This window comes from Myotis yumanensis, unplaced genomic scaffold (genome assembly GCF_028538775.1).
Source record: "Myotis yumanensis isolate MYYU_CA2020_CCGP unplaced genomic scaffold, mMyoYum1.0.hap1 SCAF_8, whole genome shotgun sequence".
Taxonomy (NCBI): domain Eukaryota; kingdom Metazoa; phylum Chordata; class Mammalia; order Chiroptera; family Vespertilionidae; genus Myotis; species Myotis yumanensis.
In genome coordinates, this window is record NW_027223759.1 from 56,777,089 (window position 1) to 56,802,498 (window position 25,410).

The 25,410-nt window shown below is 42.0% G+C and overlaps 1 protein-coding gene across 2 annotated transcripts in view; it reads left to right on the forward strand.

Annotated features, from left to right (window-relative positions):
- The first annotated feature begins 682 nt into the window (after positions 1–682).
- The window catches only part of CYTIP (cytohesin 1 interacting protein), a 63,406-nt gene continuing 38,678 nt past the window's right edge, over positions 683–25,410 (forward strand). Inside the window, exons 1-2 of one of the 2 annotated variants that reach the window (XM_070422951.1) lie at positions 683–774; positions 2,010–2,263. Coding sequence is in view for 1 of the 2 variants with exons in the window: in XM_070422952.1 (XP_070279053.1) it covers positions 2,261–2,263 (3 nt within the window). In the remaining variant the exon portion in view is untranslated. The remainder of the gene's footprint in view (positions 775–2,009; positions 2,264–25,410) is intronic. The other variant, XM_070422952.1, reaches the window with a different exon arrangement.

The window sequence follows — 25,410 nt, forward strand, 5'->3', positions numbered from 1 at the left end:
CCAGACATAAGCATGTCTGATTAATCATTTTTTAAAGCGAGGTTATTTACGTAAACTGCTTGGCATGTTATTTCTGATCTTAACTCTCCTTGTCCAGCCTAGTAATTCCACAAACATTTCAAAGGGACAGGATTGCTCACAATCAAGCTTTGTTTGTAGCATCTTAAAAGAAAGCACTTTCAAAATATTTATTTTTTTCTTCAGTGTGTTTGCTCAGCACTTAGCACATTATAGACATTCTAAAGAATAGGGCACATTCCATTAAACAATTTGGCCTAAAATAAAGTGTAAATGAGGGTAGTAAGCAGTGTAGCCAAGTGCTTAGTACCCTGCCTAAGGGGTGAGCAAGTGGGCATGGCCTAGTGTGAGAGCCTGTAGGAGCACCGACCTTGTCTGTTATGCTTGCTCTTTTAACTGCAGTATCCAGCACATAGTAGGTGCTCAATAAATATCTGAGGAATTATAAAATAATGAATAGACTTGCTTTCCTAGTGACTTTGCTTGCAATGGTTATCTGAAGAGCGTCATAAAGTAATAATTGCTCTATGACTACTGGGCCTCATGAGTTAATGTTTGCAAAGTGCTTTGAACTCCTTGGGAAAAAGAATGGTGTTTTTGTTGGCACCCTATCATGTTTGCAGTGGCACAGACATTACTCCTCCTTCTCTTCCTCCAGCTGCCCATACTGTGCCCTCCCCCAGCTCTGTGCTGGGCCAGGATCTTCCAAAGGGCAGCCACATCGCACTCACTGCCTTCTCCAGCCCTGCAGGACAGGTAAGGACAAAGTACATGCCAGACAGATTTCTTTCTCAAGAGACGCTGGGGAAATGGAATTTAGGAAGAGCTTAATGATGCTTAGAGTGACTGCTGTAGAGAGGAAGGCAGGTTCTTGGCCAGGCCTAGAAGAAGCTATTGGGACAGACAGGCTGATCTGTGAGGACACATCAAACTAAATCCTGGAGGAGAGGTAGCGGGTGTTATATGGGTGATTGTGAGGATGTGCCCAAACAGCTGGTCTCTAAAGTGCATATGGTTATATACCCCTAATACAAAACCTCGACTCTAACTGGCAGAAACTACTGTAGTTTTGTTAGAAGAAACTCCTAAGACAAGCCAGATTTCTTTCAGATGGGCAAACATTTTAACTACTGTGATTACATTCCCCACAGTTTTTAAAAAATATTTAATGATGGCACATAAAGGGGTTCTGTCTTGTAATAATCATAGGCTGCAAATTTTCCAATGTATTTATTACTATAAAAATTGCTTTTATTTTTAGGAACTTAATAGTTAAATAGTTTAAATATGATTTAGAAAAATAAAAGCTGTTTTTCTATTTAAAATGGCTGTTCTTTATGAACAAATTCAAGAAAAAAATTTTCCTTTTGAGGTTCTATTAGCTTTCAACGGATCATGCCTAAGAATTATCTCAAAGGAATGCGCAGAGAGCTGGTTACAGGTGCGGAATCATGCAAATGACTATCGGTGGCAGATCTTGCCTTTAAGGCAGGAACAGGTCCTATTTTCCACAACTTTGAAGTGACTTGTTTTCTAAACCAAATCATGAGGCTTTCTGTGTGTGGACTTTTTCATGATACATATTTATATGCTGGTTGCTATACATGTGGCAAATTTGCTGTTTCTATAAATTGTTTCTAGACTGGCAATGAATGTTTTGTGGACAAAAGCTAACATGGTTTTCTGTTAAAAAGATAGACCATGTAACTGGTGTCTGTTTTGTACTTGCTATTAATCTGAAACCAAGATCAAGCACAGTGAAATTCGTAGTTAGATCATAGTAAGCAACATTGAAACTCTGAAAGATTAGCACCCCCATAAAAACCACAGGTGAAACATTGATTTGGGAGTGACTCCAGGTAAGAAATGGTTTCTTTTTCCACTTGATTCATTATAGAACGAGGAATCTTGATTTTACCTCTGTATAGGGCTTGTGAATCACATAGGCATTATTGAATTGTTGTTGCTTTTTTTCCCTCTTTTATTTTAAGGTATTTGATACCAGACAGTTTGTCCAAGTCCTGCAATAAACACATGGGAACGCCCGTGGAAAGGGGAGGAGGGCAGCATGAGTTGGGGTGAGATCGAATTTCCTTTCCAGAAGGTCAGCGTCCTGTTGCATTGCAGGGCGCTGCACATTCATTTAGCACAGAAGAGGCACAACCTCATACCTTCTGGCTGGGTGACTAGGGATCACTGTCGGTGATTTGCCCACTCAATTCCATTTGCCAACTAAAGTTCTATGGTAAGTGTGGGTTTGAAACTATGGGTTGGTTCTCATTATGCATTATTGTTATTTTCTTTGATGTTGGGGAGTGGAGGACATGAACACGTTCTAGTGTACTATTGCATATTAAGAACAATAAAATATTAATGGAATTATTGCTGGAAATTTATTATTCAAATGTTTCTTGAAATAAGCTGGTTTAGCTTTTAGGGTCCCCCTCCCAAATGTTCTGGACTTCCACTTGTGCTTTTATTATAGTTATTCTTGTTACTAGGTCTCTTCTTACATCATAGCATCAGTGAATTTAATAATGGGTATTTCTTCTATCAGGTCGAATATTGGGTTTGTGACAGCCAGACAATTTTTGGTAATAACCAGAAAGGTGCAATAAATACAGGCATGTGATATCATTGAAAGGAGGAGGGGAAAAAGACTGGTCAAGAAAGTGAAGGTTTCTTAGTACAAGAAAAAAGGAGTTGGTGAGAAGCAAAGTTTAAACTGGCTAAGCACTAGAGCTCAAACATGATATTCTAGTGAAGACAGGGTAAAGCAGCTCGTGGAAATTTACTCTCTCTTTCTCTCTCTCTCTCTCGATCTCGTTCTCTCTAGAATAGGTTTTTTCCTTATCTACAGCTACACTAACATTTCTAAGACTAGGAATCCTGTCCTTTCAGTTCTGCATTACCTGCTAATAGACAATTAATAAATATTTATTGATCAAAAAGCTATCTCTTTTTGTAGCTGCTACCAATTAAGGTCATCAAACTAATTGCTTTGATGTGCTTTCTATGAGATAGGCCAGAACTCAGCCAGAGGCAGCTGATACTTAATCAAATAAATTGCAGCCAAAGGTGAGCTATGAGCTTATCACAGAGTATTTTCTCAAAGCCCTATCTTGGCAGAGTCACACTTTTGGGTTAGACCACCAGGGGTCAGCGCGTTATTTCCAGGAAAGTTTTATTAAAGGACACTTTCTGTGTCAAAGAAGAAAAAACAAAACAAAACAAACAAATAAACAAAAACCCTAGGGCAGTGGATCTCAAACTTTTAAGCATGAAAAGTGCTCAGGACTGGTTCCTGAGACTTATTGCTAGGGATTCTGATTCAAGAAGTTGGGGGAGGAGTGTCCCTGGGAATCTTTATTTTGTCAAAGCTGCAGGTATTGGAGGACCTCACTTTTGAGGAAAATGTGTGGGTTTTCTCTAGCTTGTTTATCTCATGAGAGGACTGTAGGCTTGGAGCCCACCAGGAGCCTGGCCTCAGACTCAGATAAGCTTAGATGAAGAGGCAGGATCTGTCACAGAGACCTGGGTTTGGATTCCCTGTGGCTTCGCACAAAGTACTTTTCTAAGAGACAGGTTCCTCCTTTTTATTTTTATTTATTTATTTTTCTTTATTGTTGAAAGTATTTAAGGTGTCCCCTTTGTTGATTTGTTTTTCCCATTGACGCCCTCCATCCCGCAACCACCCCTCACAGACCTTCACAACCCTATTGTCTGTGTCCATGTCCTATATAATAAAAGGGTAATATGCAAATTGACTGAATGGGGGAACAATTGGTTGCTATGATATGCACTGACCACCAGAGGGCAGGCGCTCAACGCAGGAGCTGCCCCCTGGTGGTCAGTGTGTTCCCACAGGGGGAGTGCTGCTCAGCCAGAAGCTGGGCTGATAGCTGGTGAGTGCAGTGGTGGTGGTGGGAGCCTCTCCTGCCTCCATGGCAATGCTAAGGATGTCCTACTGCCAGCTTAGGCCCGCTCTCTGTGGGGAGCGGGCCTAAGCCATCAGTCGGACATCTCCCGAGGGCTCCCAGACTGCAAAAGGGTGCAGGCTGGGCTGAGGGACCCCCACGGCCCTGAGTGCATGAATGTGGTGCACTGGGCCTCTAGTATGCATATAAGTTCCCAGGTTAATCACTCCCATCCACCACCACCCATGCCTTCGCTCTGAGATTCATCAATCTGTTCCATGCTTCTATGTCTCTGGATCTATTTTGTTCATCAGTTTATTTTCTTCCTTAGATTCCACATATGAGTGAGATCATGTGATACTAATCTTTCTTTGACTGGCTTATTTTGCTTAGCATAATACTCTCCATGTCCATTTATGCTGAGAGAAGAACCATATTGGCTACTTAATGGTGTTTTGCCAGTGAAAATGGGGTTCTTCCATGGAGTCACAAGAAAAGCATTTTAGGGACCCACGCATGGGAGGACAGGGTGTAGCAAACACAAAGGACCATCCCCGGTGCTGGGGGTTTCATCCACCACCAGGTAGCTTAGCTCCATCCCGCTGTGGAAGAAGTCCAGCTTTGTCTTCATCAAGCCCAGAAAAAGGACCAGAGTCCAGAGATGTTGTCCCACTACCTGGCATCAGCAGGGCATATGAAGCTGTCGTAGTTCAGTTTAGTCCATGCCAAAGCTTAATCCAGGCCAGTCTCTGTCCCCAACCCTTTCTGGCTAGCTTAGTCTCTGTTCCAGGCTGTGCTTGGCTGGAGCTGAGCTGTTGCATGGAAGCCTGTGCTTGGAGCCCTGCTTGGAGCCCATGCTTGGGTGTGTGCAGCTGCCAGGCCTTCATGGCTGCAACGGACCTGCATTTGGAACTGCACAGCTACTATGGAGAGAGAACAAAAAACACACAAACAGGCCAACAAAGGGGTGATACTGAGGGGCCTTTGTTAAGCTTTGATTATATTACCTAGGCTTGGGAAGGAGTAAGCTTGCTTTCAAACTAACCAATCTCTTTCCTGCCTCTTTGCAGGCTTGTATTAGGTCCTCCCCCTATCCAATCCAGTCTTTTCCCCAGGTTAGATTCCTCCCCTTTTTGGTTGCCATCTTGGCTTCTACTGTACATGCACCCAGCAGAGGAATTTCCTCTTTATTATTTTCTCTCCCTGGGTAATCCTGGATAATGGCTGGTCCTGCCCCCACAGCCTGCTTTGGGGATTAAGTCCCCTTGTGGCAGGATGCAGTGGACCCTGGGAAGCCTGTGAATGTCATAGCTCCCTCGTAAGTCAGGCTTGGTGTCCTACTCAGCTCCCCAGTTTATTATACTTAATGTCTAATTCCCTTTGCTCCCTTACTTTATTAATAACTAGCTACCTATGCTAACAATGGGATTGAAAGAAATAATGCATACAAAGCACTTAGCGGAGTGATTGGCATATAATAAAGCACTTAGTAAATGTTAACTCAAGGTGGGAAGAGAAGGATAATGTCAGTGACAAGCCCTCTGTAGCTAGGAAAATGGTTGCAGGCAGAGCCAAGGTGTGACTAACCAGGAGGTTAGTTCTTGGATGTAGGGTCCAAGGCCAGTGTCTGAACATAGGTCCTGAAACAGAAGATGAATATACATGAGGATGGGAGACATACTTTCTCACCATTACAAATTTTCCCCAAGAGTGGTAATGAACAACCCAGATGGCACAGTTAATTGGAATTATAATTGATTCCCAAATAGTATTTAAGTCAACAGTTTAATTGACTTTCCTCAGGAAAACTATAAGAACTTCTGAAAGGGAACAAAGTGGAATATATCAAATTTGGTGATTTGTTCATATCTGCCACCCACACTACGTGGAGTGACGAACGAAGAGAAAAACGATCAAAGGAGGAAGGGAACAGGGACCACGAATCAAATAGACTGCAATTAAATGAAATCCTTGTCTGGTAAATGTCAGGTTGTACTGAATCTGCTGGCTAGCTTACATGTGGCTATTGCCAAGTGCTTTCCCAAGATGAAGCCTGAAGAGCAGAGGAAAGGGGGCTGACACCTTAGTTATCTGCCTTTCTTAAAAGACAAAGATGAAATTAGATGAAATTGAGCAGCACTTGAATGCTGCGACTGAAACAGCCAACAAGTGTATAGATGTGTGTGTGGGGGAAGAGTGGGGGGGGGGGGGGCGTGGAAGAAGCTGGAGGGTATGAAGGATGAGTGGGGATGTAGTAGGATCAGACTGTCTTAGGCAAATCATGTAGCTTCTTTGGGCTTTCCTTTCCTAAGTCGCCTTCTAGTCCTGAGACATTGTGGTAAGGTACAGAAAGTGGACTGAATCCCAACCCTTTTATATTTTTCTCCCTACATTAGCGTATCTAAGTTATTGCCAAATGCTAACTATTTTGAGGAGTTTTATTTACCCAAACTATGAATTTTTTAGTGCTATGGGTTTATATGTTTGTTTGTTTTTTTGCATAAACCCTGATTTTAACTTAAGTAGATTTTTACCAGAGTTGTTAATTCTCTGGATAAATAACCATGATAATAGATGGCAATTTATATATATAAAAGCCTAAGTGACTGTTACAACCAGTAGACCAAACGACCAGTCAACCTGTTGCTATGATGTGCACTGACCACCAGGGGGCAGACACTCAACACAGGAGCTGCCCCCTGGTGATAAGTGTGCTCCCACAGCCAACCTCCTTCAGTCCGTCTCCCTGGCCTGGCCAGCCTCAATCGGCCCCTATTGGGACTGGGTGAGACAGACCCAATCAGCCCCGATCACTGGCCAGGCTGAGGAACCACACCCATGCACGAATTTGTGCACCAGGCCTCCAATAATAAATAAATGGTAAAGAAACAATGCTGATAATAGTAGCCACCATTTTCTGAGCACCTATCATTTGCTAGGTATTGTGGGGGTTAAAAATATTAATGCTTTTTCTCCCACCTTCTACATTTTTCTGACAGGGCTAATCATCAAATTAACAGAGGCAGATTAACAGGAGAAAATCAGTTTTAATATATGTGATATTGGTGGAAATGGAGTTCTTGGGAGAATGGGGTGTGGTGGAAAGCTTTATTGATGCTGTTAAATTAAGGTGGTTTTCCTGCAAGTTCCTTTCTCTGTCTGTTCCACCATGGAAAAAGTCTGATTTTGTCTTCAGCAGGGCCAGAATAAAAACCAGTATCCAAAGTTACTGTTCCATAGTAAAGTCATGCCCAGTCCAGCATCTGGCTAGCTTAGCTTGTGTTCCCAGCTGCAGTCATTTATGTGAGGGGTTGACACAGCTTTAGGCCATGTAGCTGCTTAAGGCCACATGACTATGGAGAAAGAATATATGAACACATGGGCAAGTGCAGGTCACAGAGCCAGAGGAAAAAAGCACACAGGAGCAGGAGTGAGCAAGAGAGAGGGAACTCTTTGTCTCAGGATTTTAACCTTCTAAGATTTTGCACATTTTTGATGGGCTCCACTCCTAGCCAATCCATTGTTCCCCAGGCTAGATTGACAGGCAAGCACTTTCTCTATATCACCCTGACTTCACTGCACACGCACCCATCTCCCCCTTTGTTCAATCCCTACCCCCAGTGATCTTCAGGGAATAGACTGGAGGTTCCCTGGGGAGCGTGAAGCTATAGCTTCGTGATGAAACTGCCCCGATGACCATGCTTATAATGTCTGGCCTTCCCTTCACCCTCTTCCTATTATTAACATTAATAAACTAGCTAACTATGACAATAACACATATACATGGGGAATTCACATAGGCATGAAAATTCCAAAGACAGTGAGGCCACATTGGGTATATAAGACATTTTGGACAAAGGAGAAGAGGAGGGGAATAGGGTCTTATTTCAGAAGTGAGAATGGGCAATTTACAGGCAGTTGAGGAATTGGGGGACATACATGCAAGAAATTTCTTACAAGGCAACTCAGCAACAATGGGATACGGGGGTGGCATCTAGCTCATAGGCACCTGCCTGAAGCCTTCCTGTTTAACATACTTAATTCACAAATTAGTCTGAGTTGAACATCCTAAGATCCCGTTTCTGGAGCAATTTTTTTCTATCTGAATCTCTTGGGCAGGAAAGTGGGGAGGATCAAAGTTTCCCTTTGAGTTCCGCTTCCCAACAAACAACTTAAAAATCAACATCCCAAAATGGCAAACTCAAGGTGGCAAAATCCTGTTTCCTCTCAGTAGTAGGCTTGCCACTTTTCATCGGCAATCCTCACACTAACCTTGTTAGGAGGCACTCTTGTGGCCCTTTTCCATGAGGATTTTGAGAGGTCACAGAGGTAGCAAATAGCAGTCAGGATTTGAATCCAGCTCTTTCTAAATCCAACACCCATGTTTCTCCACCTCTAATAAGACCTCAGTCTGCTGTGCTGAGTGCATTCATAGGAATAATCCTGTATAGTTTGCTCTTTAGTTCAGGGTCTCCTAAGTATTAATCCAAATTACAATGTAATGTGTCCTCCTCCTTAACTTTTCACTTGTGACCACTTTAGTGGAACACTTTTTCCTAATGGAAATATCACATTATTTTGTTTGCTTTGAGTAATGAGTTTGCTGACTAGTCTGAACTTGCCTGGGGCTTATACATGAGAGTAACAATTATTTTTTCTCCTTCAATTACTTAAGCTTTGTCAAATTTCCCTTTCCTTAGGCAGATACAATAATCTTTTGGTTCTTTTTTTTTTTTTTAACAAAAAAAACTAATTCTGTGTTATAAAAACTCAATTTCAATCCATTTAAAACTATCTTGACATCATAGGTTAGATGCAGGATTTGGGGATCAGAAGGAGAGGGGTGTGATATGTTCCTCTTTTGGCTATTACAGTTTGGGGATATTTGGGACAGGGACAAAGGGGGGAAAAGGACAAGTCTCTCACATTTAATAGTCCTTCCTCTGTGTAAGATTTTGACTTTTTCCTGGTTCACATGAGGTCCTCGGTGGTTGGCAAGCCGAGGTCCTCGGTGGTTGGCATTCGCATGAGTTCTCAGCACCCTGAGGGCATCCCCAAGGCAGTCATGGATGTGGGAGATCCAGTCCAGAAAGATCTTATCCATGTGAACATCCCAACCTCCTGCACCTGGGTCTGCTCATTCAGCAGCCTGCCCTCATGCATGGAAAATGGCAAGTTAACACCAACCCGGCCACTGTGCCTGAGTTCGCTCAGCCCACGGACAAAGGTTGTGAGTTGCCCCAATGGTTGTGACTTCTTTCCCATGTCTCTTTTTCTCCTTAATTCAGATGGGGACAGGGTAAGGCCACTGCATATGCAGAGGTCAAAGCTGGAAAAGAAATAGTGGCATTCCCTTCCTGCAGGCACCCCTCCTGGCTTTTAGAAGGGCTCTCTTGGAAGCCCCCCAGGCCCCATACTTGGCTCTGCTCCGGCTCGGTGGTGACAGGTGTGTCCTTGGGGGAGTGGATGGAAAACCTGCAGCATCGCCCTCTTCCACCCTCACCAAGGCCACCTCACAGTGTTGCCGATTTCCCACTTCTCTTCCCCGGTGCCGTCTCCTTTTAGACTCCACCCGGGAAGGGAAGGGAAGGGCATGGTCTGGGTGACCATTGAGAGCAGCACAGCCTGCTCCCTGCCCCATAGTAAGTCTGAAAGAGGTGACAGTTCCAGCTGTTAGTTCTGTAGCTTCTTTACCCCAGTATTGGGGCCCTAATGCCTAATTCTGGGGTTACAGGAAAACTTGCACTTAATAGTCTGTTACACTTGTGCACTTTGGGAGGCAGAGTTAATTGATGTGAAATTTAAAACTTATTTGTGAGAGACACTGTTAAGATAATGAGAAGACATGCTGGGAGAAAATACTTGCGAACGATGTATCTGATCAAAGACTTATCCAAAACATATTTGCCAAAACTTGAAAGCAGCCACGGTGTCCTGAAGTAGGTGCATAGATAAACTGTGGTACCTACAAGCAATGGAATATTAGTCAGCACTAAAAATAAATGAGCTGTTAAGCCATGAAAAGACATGGAAGAACCTTAAATGCATATTAGTAAGTGAAAGAAGTCCATTTTTAAAGGCTTCATACTGTATGATTCCAACTTTATGGCATTCTAGAAAAGACAAAACTATGGACACAATCCAAAGAATAGAGGTTGCCAGGGGTTAGGGAGAGTGAGGGATGAACAGGCGGAGAACAGATGTTTAGTGCAGTGTACATAATCTGTATATTACGATGGTGGATACTGTCATTATACACTTGTCAAAACCCATGGATTGAACAACACCAACAGTGCACCTGATGTTAACTATGGACTTGGGTGATTATGATGTGGCAGGGTAGGTTCTTTGATTAAAATGAATTGACTGATTTGGGATGGTGATAGTAGGAGGGGTTTTGCATGTGTAGGGGCAAGAGGTAGATGAAAACTTGGTACTTTATGGTCCATTTTGCTGTAAACCTAAAACTGTTCTAAAAAGTAAAGTGCATTAGAAATTAATTTATATTAAAATATTATAAAAAGTCAAACGTAGCCAAAATAGAGAAATCTATTTTCTAAATGGATAACAGATTGCTTTACTTTTTTGCCTGGGACCGAGTGATGTCTTGTTATATGACTCCATCCCTTGGACGGGGAATGCCTGTCAAATGATAGACATGGTTCGTTCTTCTGTCTCTTCTCTGTATTTTATACTCGTAGATACAGATCCTGAGATGACTGGGCAGCAGCACAGGTGGGTGAGCAGAGAAACTTCTTCCTGGAAGCCTTCTCCTTGGTAATGTAGCTCCCTCAGGGCTGCACAGAATTCTGCATCACATTTACTGTTGTGAGTGATGCAACTCTGTGGTGACTCATTATTACCTAAAACACAGGAATCCCCAAAAGTTGTGATTCTGTCTTCTTAGAACACACTTTTCTTTGTTCACAATTTTAGTCTGTCTTTAAACCAGGTAAAAGCAGCAGAGAAAGACAGAATTGAAGCTGGCAAGTTAGACATGGTATAGTTCTGAGAAATTTAATTACTTCAGCAAAACTGGCATTTGCCTATTTTGTTATTCTCTCACATTTAGTTACAAACACCCATACATACTTCTTCTCAGGGTACTGGATCCCTGGTCCACACGGTCAAGTTTACATGTTCAGTTTCCATCTTTTCATGTTGTGCCAGAGTAACATTTCTAGAATGCCATCAAGTTGGAATCATACAGTATGTAGCCTTTAAAAATGGACTTCTTTCACTTACTGTTTACTCTACTCTCTTCCTGGCCTCCCTGGTACTAGCCTGCCTACCACCACCTAATCCCATACCCCAACAGTGAGTGGCCTCAGGGAAGCATGATAGAAAATAACATTATTTTATTTCCTTCCTTTTTAGGAGATATCAATGTATTTTGGTTAAATCATGAACATAACTTTTTATGTCTAATAAACTTGAACAGAAACAAAGTGTAATTAAAGCTGTATTTTCCATTGAGTCATCATCTAACTGTTTTATGTAGAGAGGAGCATTTTTTTTTTACCCCTCAGTCTCAGTAAGGCTCCATGGGGTTCTCCATCCAACCAAGAGATGTGATTCTGGTTGTTGGCTCCACAAAGCACGATGTCACCGAGTCCCAGGGCATTAATCATCATGGCATTTGCATTGTTTTGCTGCTTTGCTCTGCTGAGCCAAGAGATGATGCATATGAATTCACACTCCCCCACTCTTACCTTTCCTCTCCCATCTCCACTTTCTCTCTGAAGGCAGTTTTGGCTGCCACCAAATACTGTACCCTAAGTGCCAAATTTTCAAATGCAAATGGCGTTTTTCCCATTTACAGGAACATCTTGTCACTTGGGCCAGTTCATCTTTCAGTGGGTACATACCTACTGGTAGTACAGCACTGAGTTTGGCACTGCTCTGTATGGTAAATGTAGACGTCGTAACTAGAATTGTGTAATGCTCATGTAAAATTGGAAGGCCCCTTGGTAGGCTCAAATGCCTCCGGGGTCACTAAGTCTCCTTAGTAGTGTGGAGCTGTGTCAGCCTGGGATTTTACTCTGCATCACATAAGCCCCTCTCTTCCCTTTTGGAAACCCTGTTGCTAAGAACCTCTGCTGTAAACATTGTCACCATTGCTTCTACCTCTGCATTCACTCATTCAGTTAGCAAATAGAGAGAGAACACCAACCACTGCCAGGCATTCTGCTAGGTGCTAGAGATACAAGCAAAAAACGAAGACAGAGAGCCTGCCCTGAGGGAGCTTACATTCTATTGGAAACTACAGAAAAGGAGAGCCAATTACAATATGGCGGGACAAGAAAACCCCCTCGTGGTGTGGCAGAACATAGACCTCAAGAGGGACACTTAGATAGGCTTTTGGAAAGGGTGGTCAGGGGAAGTTGCCTGAAGAAGCAGTCTAGAACCTGAAGGAGAGAGGCCTAAGGCTGGGTGAGTCTGATGCCTCATGGGAAGCACATGAATGATGCATGTAACACAAGCACACATTGGGATTCCAGAAGCCCCAGGATAACACAGCAGTAAATCACCCAAACCAAGCTTGGCCAGGCTCTGGCAAGCAATGAAAATCACTAATTTATGTTTCTGGTGGTGCTTTGGGTCATTAAATTTTTGAGGTGTGTTTTGTGTTACTTAATACAGGTTAAACATAAAAATATATAAATAGTGATTTCTTTTTATGAACCAAAATCCTGAATGTGCTTTGCTGGGTCCAGGGATCCTTCTAGTATCTTACTGCAGATCTAACTTTCCTGGAGGTTGGCTCAAGGCCATAGAGCAGCTGTGGGCAAACTATTGCCCGCGGGCCGGATCTGGCCTGTTTGAAATGAATAAAACTAAAAAAAAAAAAAGACCGTACCCTTTTATGTAATGATGTTTACTTTGAATTTATATTAGTTCACACAAACACTCCATCCATGCTTTTGTTCCGGCCCTCCGGTCCAGTTTAAGAACCCATTGTGGCTCTCGAGTCAAAAAGTTTGCCCACCCCTGCCATAGAGTGACCTCTGAGAATGGATCCACACTGTGAATAGCCTCCTTAGAGAGAATGTGTGTGGGCACCGCTGAAGTGATGATGCCATCTCTCCAGGATGCCTTCTGTAGGTTCTTCTTTGTTCTGCTCAGAAGCAAACTTCACTGACTCAGATTTCTTGAACCTTAGAATTTGAATGCCTTCCACAATCATTCTTTAATTTGATCAGCCTGTAATATCCCAGGTCTCAACTTGCTTCTCTCTTTTCATCATTCTTCTAATAGCATTCCAAATAGCTTCACTAATGACATTTTTACCTATAATCTTACTTCCACTTATACTACCACTTGTACTATTACTAATAATACCACTACTAACTACTATCACTATTTCTACTACTAGTACTACTACTATTACCACTCCTATTCTTACTACTACTACTATTTGTTGTTATTATTCTACTACTACTACTGCTATTGTAACTACTACTACTACTTCTATGGCTATTACAACTACTACTACTTTTACTGCTACCATTTCTCCTCCTCCTACTCTTCCTCCTCTTTTACTTTCTTTTTCTTCTTTTACCACTACTACTAATGTGGGTGTTTTTTTTTTAGTGACTGTATTCTAGGCACTGTCCTAGGTATTTTTTCATATATCTTCACAACAACCCTGCACAGAGATATTATCTACATTTCACAGGTGAGTTTACTGAGGCTCAAAGAATTTAAGAAACTGAGTTCTGCTTTCTTCTTGTTTTGTCCTCACATGGTAAAGAGAGCAGAGAGAGAGGCAAGTCCTCTTGTCTTTTCTTATAAGGGCACTAATGCCATCTTTAGGGCTCCCCCTTTATGACCTGATTACCTCTCAAAGGCCTCATATCCAAATATCACCACAGTGTGTATTAAGATACAATACATGTATTTTTGAGGGACACAGTCAAACAAAGGGTCTTCTTGAGGGCAGGTGGGTCCCATGTAGGAGAAACCCAGTTTGTCAGACTTCATAGTCAGTGAGTAGTGAGGAGGACAGAGTACTCCATCCTAGGGCAGAAGTGTCACTAGGCATTCGTTTTCTGTTTGTTTTGTTTTTGCTTGTACTGTCTGCTGGGTATTGGTAGTTATGGGCTTAGAACCATTAATTCTTGGCACAAAAAATTTATCTTCAGTACTGTAGTTAAAACCACCCATCTTGGGGACAGAGAGAAAGGTGCTTGGATTATCAGATCAGCATTATTAACATCAGCAGCTCCTAAGGAACCCTGCAAATATACTGATGCTTTGGCATGCTCCAGAAGTTTTATTATTTTTTAAAAAACTCACCTTCTAATGAAACTATTACAACTTATTATCAGATTCATAAAACAACAAAGAACATATAAAAACAAATTTAAATTTTACTCTTTGTTATGTAAGGGGCCATGTGTGTGTATGTGTGTGTGTGTGTGTGTGTGTATACACACACATGTACTTTGATAACAGTTAAGAAAGTGTAGACATGCCTTATCTGGAGGGAATAAAGTTAGAGCAGGTGTTGAATTAGTTTTAATAAGATCTTTAAAGAGGCACTTAGAGTGGTGGAGAGAGAGCTATGGTCTGAGAGACCAAGAATGGGAGGTGTATTTAGCCACAGGCCATGGGGTAGTAGGGCTCTGTTTCTTGTTGTTTTTAAGTAAAGTAATGCCAACCTCAGTGGACTTCTCTTTTTCCCATCAGCTTCATTGAGATACAATTGACAAAATTGTAAGATATTTAAAGTATACAATGTGATGGTTTGATAAATGTACACATTGTGAAATGATTCCCCTCATTTTGTTAATTAACACATGCATCACCTCATGTAGTTACTTTTTTTTTTCCCCAGTGAGGACATTTAAGTTCTATTTTCCTGGCAAATTTCAGTTGTACAATATGGTGTTATCAACTATACTTACATGTTATACATTATGTCCTCGTACTTTATTCTTCTTATACTGAGTAGCCTTCTTGTTGAAGCAACTCTTTTGCTAATGGTTTGTGATCAAAGGCTACTATAAGGTAGCAAAGAGAATCATTGACTAAGTCTTTTCTGAACATGGCCTTCCACTTTCTTTTCCAGAATGTTGCTAGTCTAGACAGACAATGAAAAGGAGGGAACGTGGCCTGGAAGAGGGCTGGAACTGACTGTTGCATCATATTATTCTGTGTACAATTATTTTTTCTGGTGGCTTTAACCAAGTTTCAGAAGTCCCAGCTAAGTGTTGTCATAAAATTGTTGTAGGTATTTTTTCCCCTTCAAGAGATAAGCATTTCTATACAGCTCATTAGGCATGCTTTATGCCCCTATACAATTCTATCAAATGTATCAGTAGGAAATTCAAGTATGCAATTTGTGCACTTCATATTCATTACACTTCACATACACATTTGTTCGTACTTACTACATAGTGAATCTTGGAATCAACAAGATTTTTCATCATGAAAAATTTTTATTGAGTTTATTGGGGTGACATCTACACTAATAAAAGAGAAACATGCAAATTAACCATCACTCTGCCACTCTGTTACACCCTCAAGCCACACCCACCAGCCAATCAGGAGTGAGTATGCAAATTAAAACAACTAAGATGGTGGCTGCCACGGAGCTGGAGCAAGCAGGAGGCTTAGGTTGCCCCAGCAATGGAGGAAGCCAAGCTTCCCGCCTACCCTGGCTGGCCCTGGGCTCTGCTCAAGGCTACAAGGTTTCAATTATAGAAGATAAATAAATCCCAGATACCTGCTTCCAACCCGCCCTGGCCTCCACTCAAGGAGGCACTGAAAAAAAGAAAAAAAAAAGAAAAAAAAAGAAAAAAAGGAGAGGCTAGGAGCTTGGGTCTCCAGGGGGCATGGCCAGCCTGAAAACGGCCATCAGCCCCTCACCCAGGCTGGCCAGGCACCCCAGTGGGACACCTCCCCCACCCTGAAGGGGGTGTGGCCAGATTGAAAACAGCCCTCAGCCCCTCACCCAGGCTGGCCAGGAACCCCAGTGGGGACCCCCCACCCTGAAGGGGCTATGGCCAGCCGCAATCAGCCATCAGCCCCTCACCCAGGCTGACCACACCCCCATGGAGTGAGGGTCTCTGCTGGGGGGCTTGGCCAGCCTACAAACAGCAATCAGCCCCTCATCCAGGCTGGCCAGGCACCCCAGTGGAGACCCCACCCTGAAGGGGGTGTGGCCAGCCTGAAAATGGCCCTCAGTCCCTCACCCAGGCTGGCCAGGCACCCCAGTGGGACCCCCACCCTGATCCAGGACAAATCAGCCGGCCCCCACCCGTGCACCAGACCTCTATCCTATATAATAAAAGGGTAATATGCAAATTGAACTTAACAGCAGAACCACTGGGAATGACTGGTCACTATGACACACACTGACCACCAGGGGGCAGACGCTCAATGCAGGAGCTGTCCCCTGGTGGTCAGTGTATTCCCACAGGGGGAGTTCTGCTCAGCCACAAGCCAGGCTGAAGGCTGCCAGCACAAAGGTGGTGGCGGGAGCCTCTCCTGCCTCCCCGCTGACAAGTGGACATCCCCTGTGGGCTCCTGGGCTGCCAGAGGGATGTCTGACTGCCAGCTTAGGCCTGATCCCCCTGGGAGCGGGCCTAAGCCAGCAGGTGGACATCCCCTGAAGGGTCTCAGACTGCAAGAGGGCACAGGCCGGGCTGAGGGACCCCCCTGAGTGCACAAATTTTTGTGCACCGGGCCTCTAGTTGGTTAATAAAATTGTACAGGTTTCAAGTGTACAATTGTATAATACACCATCTGTTCATTGTGTGTTCACCACCCAAAGTGGAATCAGCAAGATTTTGTTTGTTGTTTAGTCAACCTCTTGGTTTATTCATTGTCACCCAGTTTCTATCAATAGGCTAAATTTTAGTAAAATTCATCAAGTTAGCTCTTGACCACATTTAGCATGATTCTTCTTGTCTTTGGAATACTTTCATTTTGTTGTTGTTGTTCAAGTCATTGTGAGTTTAAATAGATCTCTTATATTTGAGAGACTGGTATCATCTCTAAGTTAAAAAAGGGAAAATGGAGATGCAAGATTATTCTTAAAATGCCATAAATTTGGATGAGGTGAAATGCCTGGTACATAAGAAAAAAAGCCCCCACAAACATCAGGTATAGCCACCTTTAAGGAGCTGAAATATTTCACGTTTCTAAGATACTTGGGTAAATTAAACCAAACAGGAAAAAACAGAAGTTCCTGAGTCAGAGAGGAACTGCTCATTACTCATTTGACTTTGCAGACAGAATGATGATGCCATTACCCTAAAATCTACAAAACTTAAGATAACTCATTGTCGATTATGAAAATCCTATGGCTATGCTCTTGCATCATGAATCCCATGAGCAACTGCCTTATCCATTTTTTAGATCACTCCAACCCCTCAGACCTCTAGAACTAGATCATATTTTTACCAACTTTTTAGATGATGGGGCACTTTGGGGAAGACAGCTTAACCTCATTCCATCTTTTGAATGATGTACCCCATTCTATATAATTTGAATGGGAAAACTATACATGGGAACAAATGGACAGACAAGTGTTCCTTTGACATAATAGAGACAGTGCTCAGTTTCTCAAAATGCAGGGACAAGCTAAACATTATGTGCAAAAGCAAACACTGATCTCTTTGGCCTCCTGTGGATGGCAGTCATGTGTAATACGCAGACCACTGTCACGCCCAATGAAAACCATGAAGGGGAAGCAGAATGGAGAAGTAGGCATGAAGGTTTTAATTTAGTGGTCTTGTAGCCTTTTGGAACATATAAGTCAGTGTGGTATTTGCAGAAGTTCTCACAATGTTGTCAAAGATGTCATATACCCTCTCTTGAAACATTACCTAAGAAATGCTGGTTTCTTTTAATCCTTAAATCTAGGGAGGAGAGAGAATGTTTCCCTTTCTAAAGCAACAGTCCACTTCTGCCCCCTGGGTCTCTGGGTCCATATGCCATGCCAGTGCTCAGGAGCTTGGGATTTCTTAGATATTTTAATTAACATTTATTGAATACTTAGTATTTTTCAGGTACTTCTAAAGCACTTTAATTTTCACAAAAAACTCTCTGAGCTTGGTATTATCTATATACATATATAAAAGCCAAGCAACCAGAACGACCAGAATGACCAGTCACTGTGACATGCACTGCAGCTGGCCAACTGGCCCGATGGGCATGGGGCCGGCCAGCCAACCTCCCGCAGCCCCTCCCTCCAGCTGGCCCCATCCCCATTGGCCCCGATTGGGCCAGCCGGCTGTACCCCACCTGTGCACAGATTCATGCACCGGGCCTCTAGTTTTTTATATAGATACTAGAGGCCTGGTGCATAAAAATTCATGCACATGGGGGGTCCCTCAGCCCAGTCTGTGCCTGCTCACAGTCTGGGGCCCTTGGGGGATTCCCACCTGCTGGATTAGGCCTGCTCCCCAAAAACAGATGATCTAAAAGAAATAATCATATCCTTGAGTAAGGATTTTTTTAAAAGGTAATGGTCACATGAAAATTCACTGCCGATGGGGTTGAGAAGACTGGGGGACTCCAGTGCCTGCCACCCCCCAGCGGAGCTGAGGGGACTGGGCACCACCATCTTGTGGCTGTGGGCACCACCATTTTGTGAGGTTGTGACAGTCAATTAGCATATTACCTCTTTATTATAAAAGACAAAAACAGGCACAGAGGGAGACAATGCACTAGACTCAATAACTGGTATACTGTCCCCATAGGGCACCTGAAGTAAGTCCTCATGTGGTACCTGCAGCACTTTTTTAGCTCTTTCCCTCTTAATCTATAATTATTTTAGAAATTTAAACTGATTTTGAAGTTACAGAAGTACATGTATAAGGTAAGGATTAAAACATACAAACAGGTAGACAGAACTCTTCCTTTTCTATACCCAAGGTCTACTCCACAGAGGTGTAACTATTACCAGTTTATAATGTATTTAGAAACAATCTATGCATAAACCAGGCTATATACACATATGAATACATATTTATTTTAGCTTGTGGTTCTCTTAAGGACTTGTTATACATTGACATATTATAGTCATTTTGTGAACGTGCTTATTTTCCTGAATTGACCATAAGTTCTCTGAGTTCATGCTACATATATTGTTCTGGTTAGCTATTATTAAGTAACAAATGAGCCCAAGACTTAGTGGCTTTAACTAATGAGAACGTTTATTTTGCTCAAGGACATGAAATTTGGATAGGGCTCAGTGGGAACATCTCATCTTTGTTTTACTAAGCAACCGTCGGGGCTCAGAGACTGAAGGTTCAATCGTTCACATTGTGGTGTTCAATGCTGCTTTCAGGGGGACCTTGGTGAGAGAGCACCTAGCACACCTATGCATGGTCTGTCCATGTAGTTGCTTGGCTTCCGCAGAGCATGGTGACTGGATTCCAAGCATCCCAATGGAACTGGGCAGAAGCTCTATTGCCTTTTATAACTTACCCTTCGATGTCACAGTCTTATTTCTGCAGTGGTCACAGGCTTACTGAGAAATCCATAGGGAGAAGGTATATCCCAACTCTCAAAAAATCATATGGTAAGAAAAGCATGTGGGTTGGGCTAGATTGATGAGGCCATCTTTAGAAAATACTATTTACCACAGTATCTTTTCATCTTGGGCTCATGTCTCTACAGTCTAGGTCTTTATCTCATAGCTTTGTATGGAGTAGATGCCCAATTAATGCCCAAAGACAATTAATTGTTGAATGAGGGTTAGAAGGAGGCGGCTTTCTGTACTGAGCTAGGCTAACAAGGGAGGGGAGGTGGGGCTCATGCTTGGGAAGACGTTGCTGGGTATCTCAAAAACAAGATGCAGGATATAAAACCTCACTGGGCACAATTGCTAGGGGTGGATATAAAAAGTGTCCTTACAGCTATTGCCCTGGGGTAGCTAGCAGATGCCTTGAGCTTTCTTCTCTGTCCAAGAGGTTTCTGAGAAGTGCCATTTTGATTGCGAAGGGGAAATGGGCTAGCACAATGCTGGGTTTCATGTGAGCAGGTGCATTGAGACTGCATCTTCTAAGAACCACAGTCAGCGCTAAAGCCCTACTCTTTTCTAGGGAAGCTCACCTGAATTGCTCACACGCCTTTATTGTGTATTTGGCAGTGGTTAAGTTAGTATGAAGGTGAAAGTCTGGGTAGAAAAGATGAAAGTGGAGTGTGAACTTTGTGTGCTCTTAGATTTTATGGGCATACATATCATAGGTTCCTATCAGAGCAGAGCCTGAAAGGCTGATAGTATCGATGTTGGTCCTCTGGGTCTGAGACCAGGTCTCTAGCACCAGTGGAGGTTTGGTATAGAAGAATTCACCTCTTGGCCAAGCAAAGCAAAGTAAGCTATACATAAGGGAAAGGTGAGGTGGGGACAGAAGGGAAGGTCCTATTCACAGGACTTGTCTCAGAACTCATTCCTGTTATGTTTTGTCTTTTTTTCTGGTTTTGTTTCTCTTGTTTCCTGAGTCAGTTTTCAAGCTCCTCTGCTCACTAGACATTGATTGAAACACTTGTTTTCCTATGGCACTGCATCACTTAAACTTGATAACCCTTGCCATAGCCTATGTGGCTCAGTTGGATGAACATTGTCCCATGCACCAAAAGGTCATTGGTTTGATTCCCTGTCAGGGCACATGCCCAGAGTTTCAGCCTCAATTCTCGGTAGGGGGCATGCAGGACACAGCCCATAGTGTTTCACTCTCACATGTTTCTCTCTCTCTCTCTCTCTCTCTCTCTCTCTCTCCCTCTCCCTTCCTCTTATTCTCTCTAAAATATCAATAAAAACATATTTAAAAAACACACACCTGATAACCCTGAATCAAGCCAACTGGCCCAAGGAATAGTCTCCACCACACCTCAACCCGCCACGTTCACATACTGCAATGTGCATACTCTTTGTCTTCTTTCATAGGGGTCTTAAAAGAGGCATTCAAGCTCCAACTGCTCTGCTTTTCTTCCCATTTTGTCCTGATAGAGTTAGAGCAAACACTCATTAAGATTCAGTGATGATGTGTTTACAGAGCTTAGAACCAGAGATACAATTTTAAAAATGCTTGTGTGCACATCTTTTGCTAATATTTCTGGCTACTTGTAGGAGCTTTCTGTCACATTGCCTATACTGACTTCTCCACCCAAGTGGGTATTCATAGTGTTTCTTAACTCCATTTTCCCTTTAATTTAGTTTATTATTTTTAACATTTAAGCTGCTTTATTTTTTTTAAAGATATTATTTTTTTAAAATATAGCTTTATTGATTTCAGAGGGGGAGGGAGAGGGAGAGAGAGAGAGAAACATCAATGATGAGAGAGAATCATTGATTGGCTGCCTCCTGCATACCCCCTACTGGAGATCAAGCCAACAACACTGGCATATGCCCTTCATCAGAATCAAACCTGGGACCCTTCAGTCCGAAGGATAACCCTCTATCCACTGAGCCAAACTGGCTAGGGCACATTTAAACTACTTTAACTCATTACTTTTGAATAGGTCATTAAAGGTCAACCTTTAGCTGAATACCCATCACTGTCCATATTCCTCCCCTTCTGATAAGATTAACTGGTAGAGTATGACGTCTAATGGGGGTTGCCTAATATAGGAAGAGTAAGCAGCTGAAACATGACTTTCATGACAACCTTTGGTGTTCAGGTGAGATTCTCTTACTGGACATTGGTCTGAAGGGATGGTCAGACACTAAATTATCAAATCGAGTTCAAGGTGTACATTTAGTGTGACTTTCAGAACTGTTATTTTTGGAAAGCTACAGAATGTTGGTATTTATTAACCTGCCATTGTAAATGTTTTCTGTAGTGTGGAATAAAGAAAATATAAGATTTTCCAATGTGGTTTAATTTTGGGGTCTTAGAGTTTGAACACGAGCTTGACTACTGTTGTCGTAGTGAAATAGCTTCCTTCCATCATTGCCCATGATATCATCATCTGTCTGTTGCCCAGGATGGTTCAGAATCATCAACTCTGTCTCCCATTTCTCCTTATACCTAGGAGTCACCAAGTCCGATTGCTTAGCCATGTCCAGTGCTTCTGGTTTCTCTTCTTTCCTTTTCCCCTCTCCTCACTAACATTGCTTATTTATAAGTTTCTGGCATTAGTAAACTGTAGCTCTCTCCCCTACAATTACTTATAATCCACTGCTAATTTTTTTATTTAGTGACTTATATGTCACTGCTCAAAATATTAGTGATTGCCCTGTGAATATTTTTAAAATTTAGTTTTATTATTTATTAAATTTTTGGGGGTGACATTGGTTAATAAAATTATATAGGTTTTAAGTGTACAATTCTATGATACATCATCTGTATATTGATTTGCGTGCCCACCACCCAAACTCAAATCTTCTGCCACCATACACCTGACCCTGGTGATTATTTAATCATGTCCAAGTTATTGAGAAAATAGGGACCCTTACCCATCCAGCCCCAATAAGGTGCTTGGTAGTTATCTTTTACTAAATACCCCACCCTCCTGAAATACCAGCATTTTAAAATCAATCTTTGATCAGTTATCTTTGTGTTCTCTCCTCTTGATGACTCTCCTTATACTCATTCATATCTAAAATGTTTATTCTCCACTGGCTGCCATATCTAACTGTGGAAATTCTACTGATTCTCTAAACTTGTCTCCCTCCTTCAAAGGCAACTCTTGCCCCCATCCCAAGAAGAAATCAGTCTGTGTTCTGTCTTCTTGAAGTGCTTTGTGCGATTTTTTTCTTTTTCCACTTTTTATTTGTTATTTATTTATTTATTTTTTAATATATTTTATTGATTTTTCACAGAGAGGAAGGGAGAGAGATAGATAGTTAGAAACATCAATGAGACAGAAACATCGATCAGCTGCCTCCTGCACATCTCCTACTGGGGATGTGCCCGCAACCCAGGTACATGCCCTTGACCGGAATCGAACCTGGGACCTTTCAGTCCGCAGGCCGACGCTCTATCCACTGAGCCAAACCGGTTTTGGCCTTTTTCCACTTTTTAAAAAATGTATCTTTATTGTTGAAAGCATTACATATGTCCTCCTTTTTCTCCCTATTGACCCTCTCTACTCAGAACCTGTCGTTCCCCACCCCCTCCACCACTATTGTCTGTGTCCATGGGTTATGCATATATGCATGTAAGTTCTTTGGTTATTCTCTCCCCTCCCTCACCCCATCCCCGACCCCGGCCTCCGTGTACTCTGTGGAAGTGGCAGGCTGATCTCTTCCTAGACTCATGCAGGGCAGAGATGAGGTTTTAATAACGTCAGCACTGCTTTCCCTTAGCCCAGAGCCAGATATGTAGTAGGGCTTTAGTAATAGTTATTGTTTTGAATTTAATTTTTACAGATTCTCTCTGGGAAAAGGTTACATTTAACTCAAACCATTAACTCAAGGTTTTCTGTAAAGGGTGTAAAATTGGTGTGGTGAAAATGTATGATTGGTTTGGTGTCTAATTACTCTAATTATGTTTTCTAAATAAAAATTTTTAAATGTGATTTATTATGTTTAAGAGATATAATTGTTGAAGGACACTAGGACTCTTTTCTCAAAAATTGGAGCAGGAAGAGATTAACCAAAGAACTTATATGCATATATGTATAGCCCATGGACAGACAATAGTGCGGGGGTGGGTGGGTGAAGGGGGACAGTAGTGGAGAAAAGGGGACACTTGTGATACTTTCAACAATAAAGATACATTTTAAAAAATTTGATGTGCAGTGCTTGATCTGTGTATTAGAGCTTCTCAATTCTAACCGCCTGCATACACACAAATAGTAACACCAATGGCTGTTTACCCAATGTACTGCCATAAGAAATCTTTAAATATTTTAATTTATATACCTATGCCTTTATTTTCCTCATCTTTTTTAGAGGTAAGCTCTATTATGTGGTACGTTTATGAGAAGTGAGACCACCAATGTGTTTTTCCATCTTCATCTGTACTAACAAGATCCAACTAAGGTGTAGGCCAGTCTGAGAATTAGGGTCACAGAAATTTGGGTATTAAAGACATGAAACTGCTCTATTCAAAAAAAAAAATTTTTCTTCTTGTAATTTGTTGCCCCAAATTATTGTTCTTCTGTATTAAAAGTTGTAGTGTTCACAACTGATTCTCTTTGCACCTTGTAACAATATCTAGTTATCCTGTTTTCAGTTTTGAATACTGTCATTTTTCCATCACTACCTTCAGGTCATATATACCCCTTTTCTGGTGTTATTCATAATGGACTTGCTTTTCAGTCCTCACTACACATTTAACTACTTCTTTTGGGCACAGATCTTCCTTTGAAGCCAGTGGGAGCTTTGTTCACAGATGAAATATGTGCAGGAAGGGAACCGTTTCCCACCTTCCTCTCTCTCTGACCCTTTCATCATGTGTAACAAAGTTTTCCACTCCTCTGCAGATAAGAATCTCTTTGTGAATTTTCTATATTTAACACCAACTCTACTGTTAAGCAACATCAGCCATTCTTACCACATCCACCCAGATGAAAAGTGAGCAAAGACAATTAGGTTACTCTGGCAGGCACTGTGACACGACAAACTGATAATTTTTTATAGTATCTTCCAGTCCCTGTACATACAAACAATGTGTTCTCTTCTGCAAATGTCGGGAGGCAGAGTAAGGCAATTTTCTTTGTAGCACCTGTATTTTTAAAAAGAATCTGATATGTTTATTTTGTCCACACATGCTTGGTCCTTTGCTTGACTTGTTAGAGCTAGAGGGGCGCTTGATGATTCTAAATTGTTATACACTCAGTGCTTATGTGCAGTCACTGGAATTCATCCAACCCTCTTTGCCTCTATGCCTTGCCTAACTTGGTCAAACTTCAGGAAAAGACACTCCACAAATTCCCTTGATGAGACATGCTAGCGTTGAATGGTCTTTCCTTTCTGGATAGCACCACCTCAAGTAGTCACTTGAAGAACAATAACCAGCTTGTTCTTGTCTGGACCTCTGACGATGTCAGTCACGTCCTCTTTTAGATAAAACACACATCAGATCGGTCCTCATGCTCTGCCACACCCTGTCATTCAAGTCTTAGCTTCCTCCTGATTTCTTCTTTGAACCTCCTTCCAGGTACCCACAGTTTATGAAAGGCTAAAGTTGGGCCTTTCTTTACTCTGAAGTGTGTTCTCATATTTAAGCTTTTTCTACATAAAATAAGCTCAGTGGGGGAAGTTTGCTTTTCACCAACCAGTTCAGCTCTACTTCTAGTTAAGAAATTCAGGGACCAGGAAGAACTACTCCTCTGACTAGTTTTAATGAAAGGACAGTCTTAGCCTTTAATTGGAGTGTTTTCATAAGCATGGATTGAACACTTGAGGCAGACAGTATATCTTTTCTAAATATTCAGTTATGAATTATTGGTAAACTGATCTAAATGACCATTCTCCTGCCCAGTTCCCCAGAGTAATTTTGTTTTGGAGTCAATTTTTTTCTTCTAATTCATTTAGAATAATTATCTACATGTCCTTGTGTGTAAG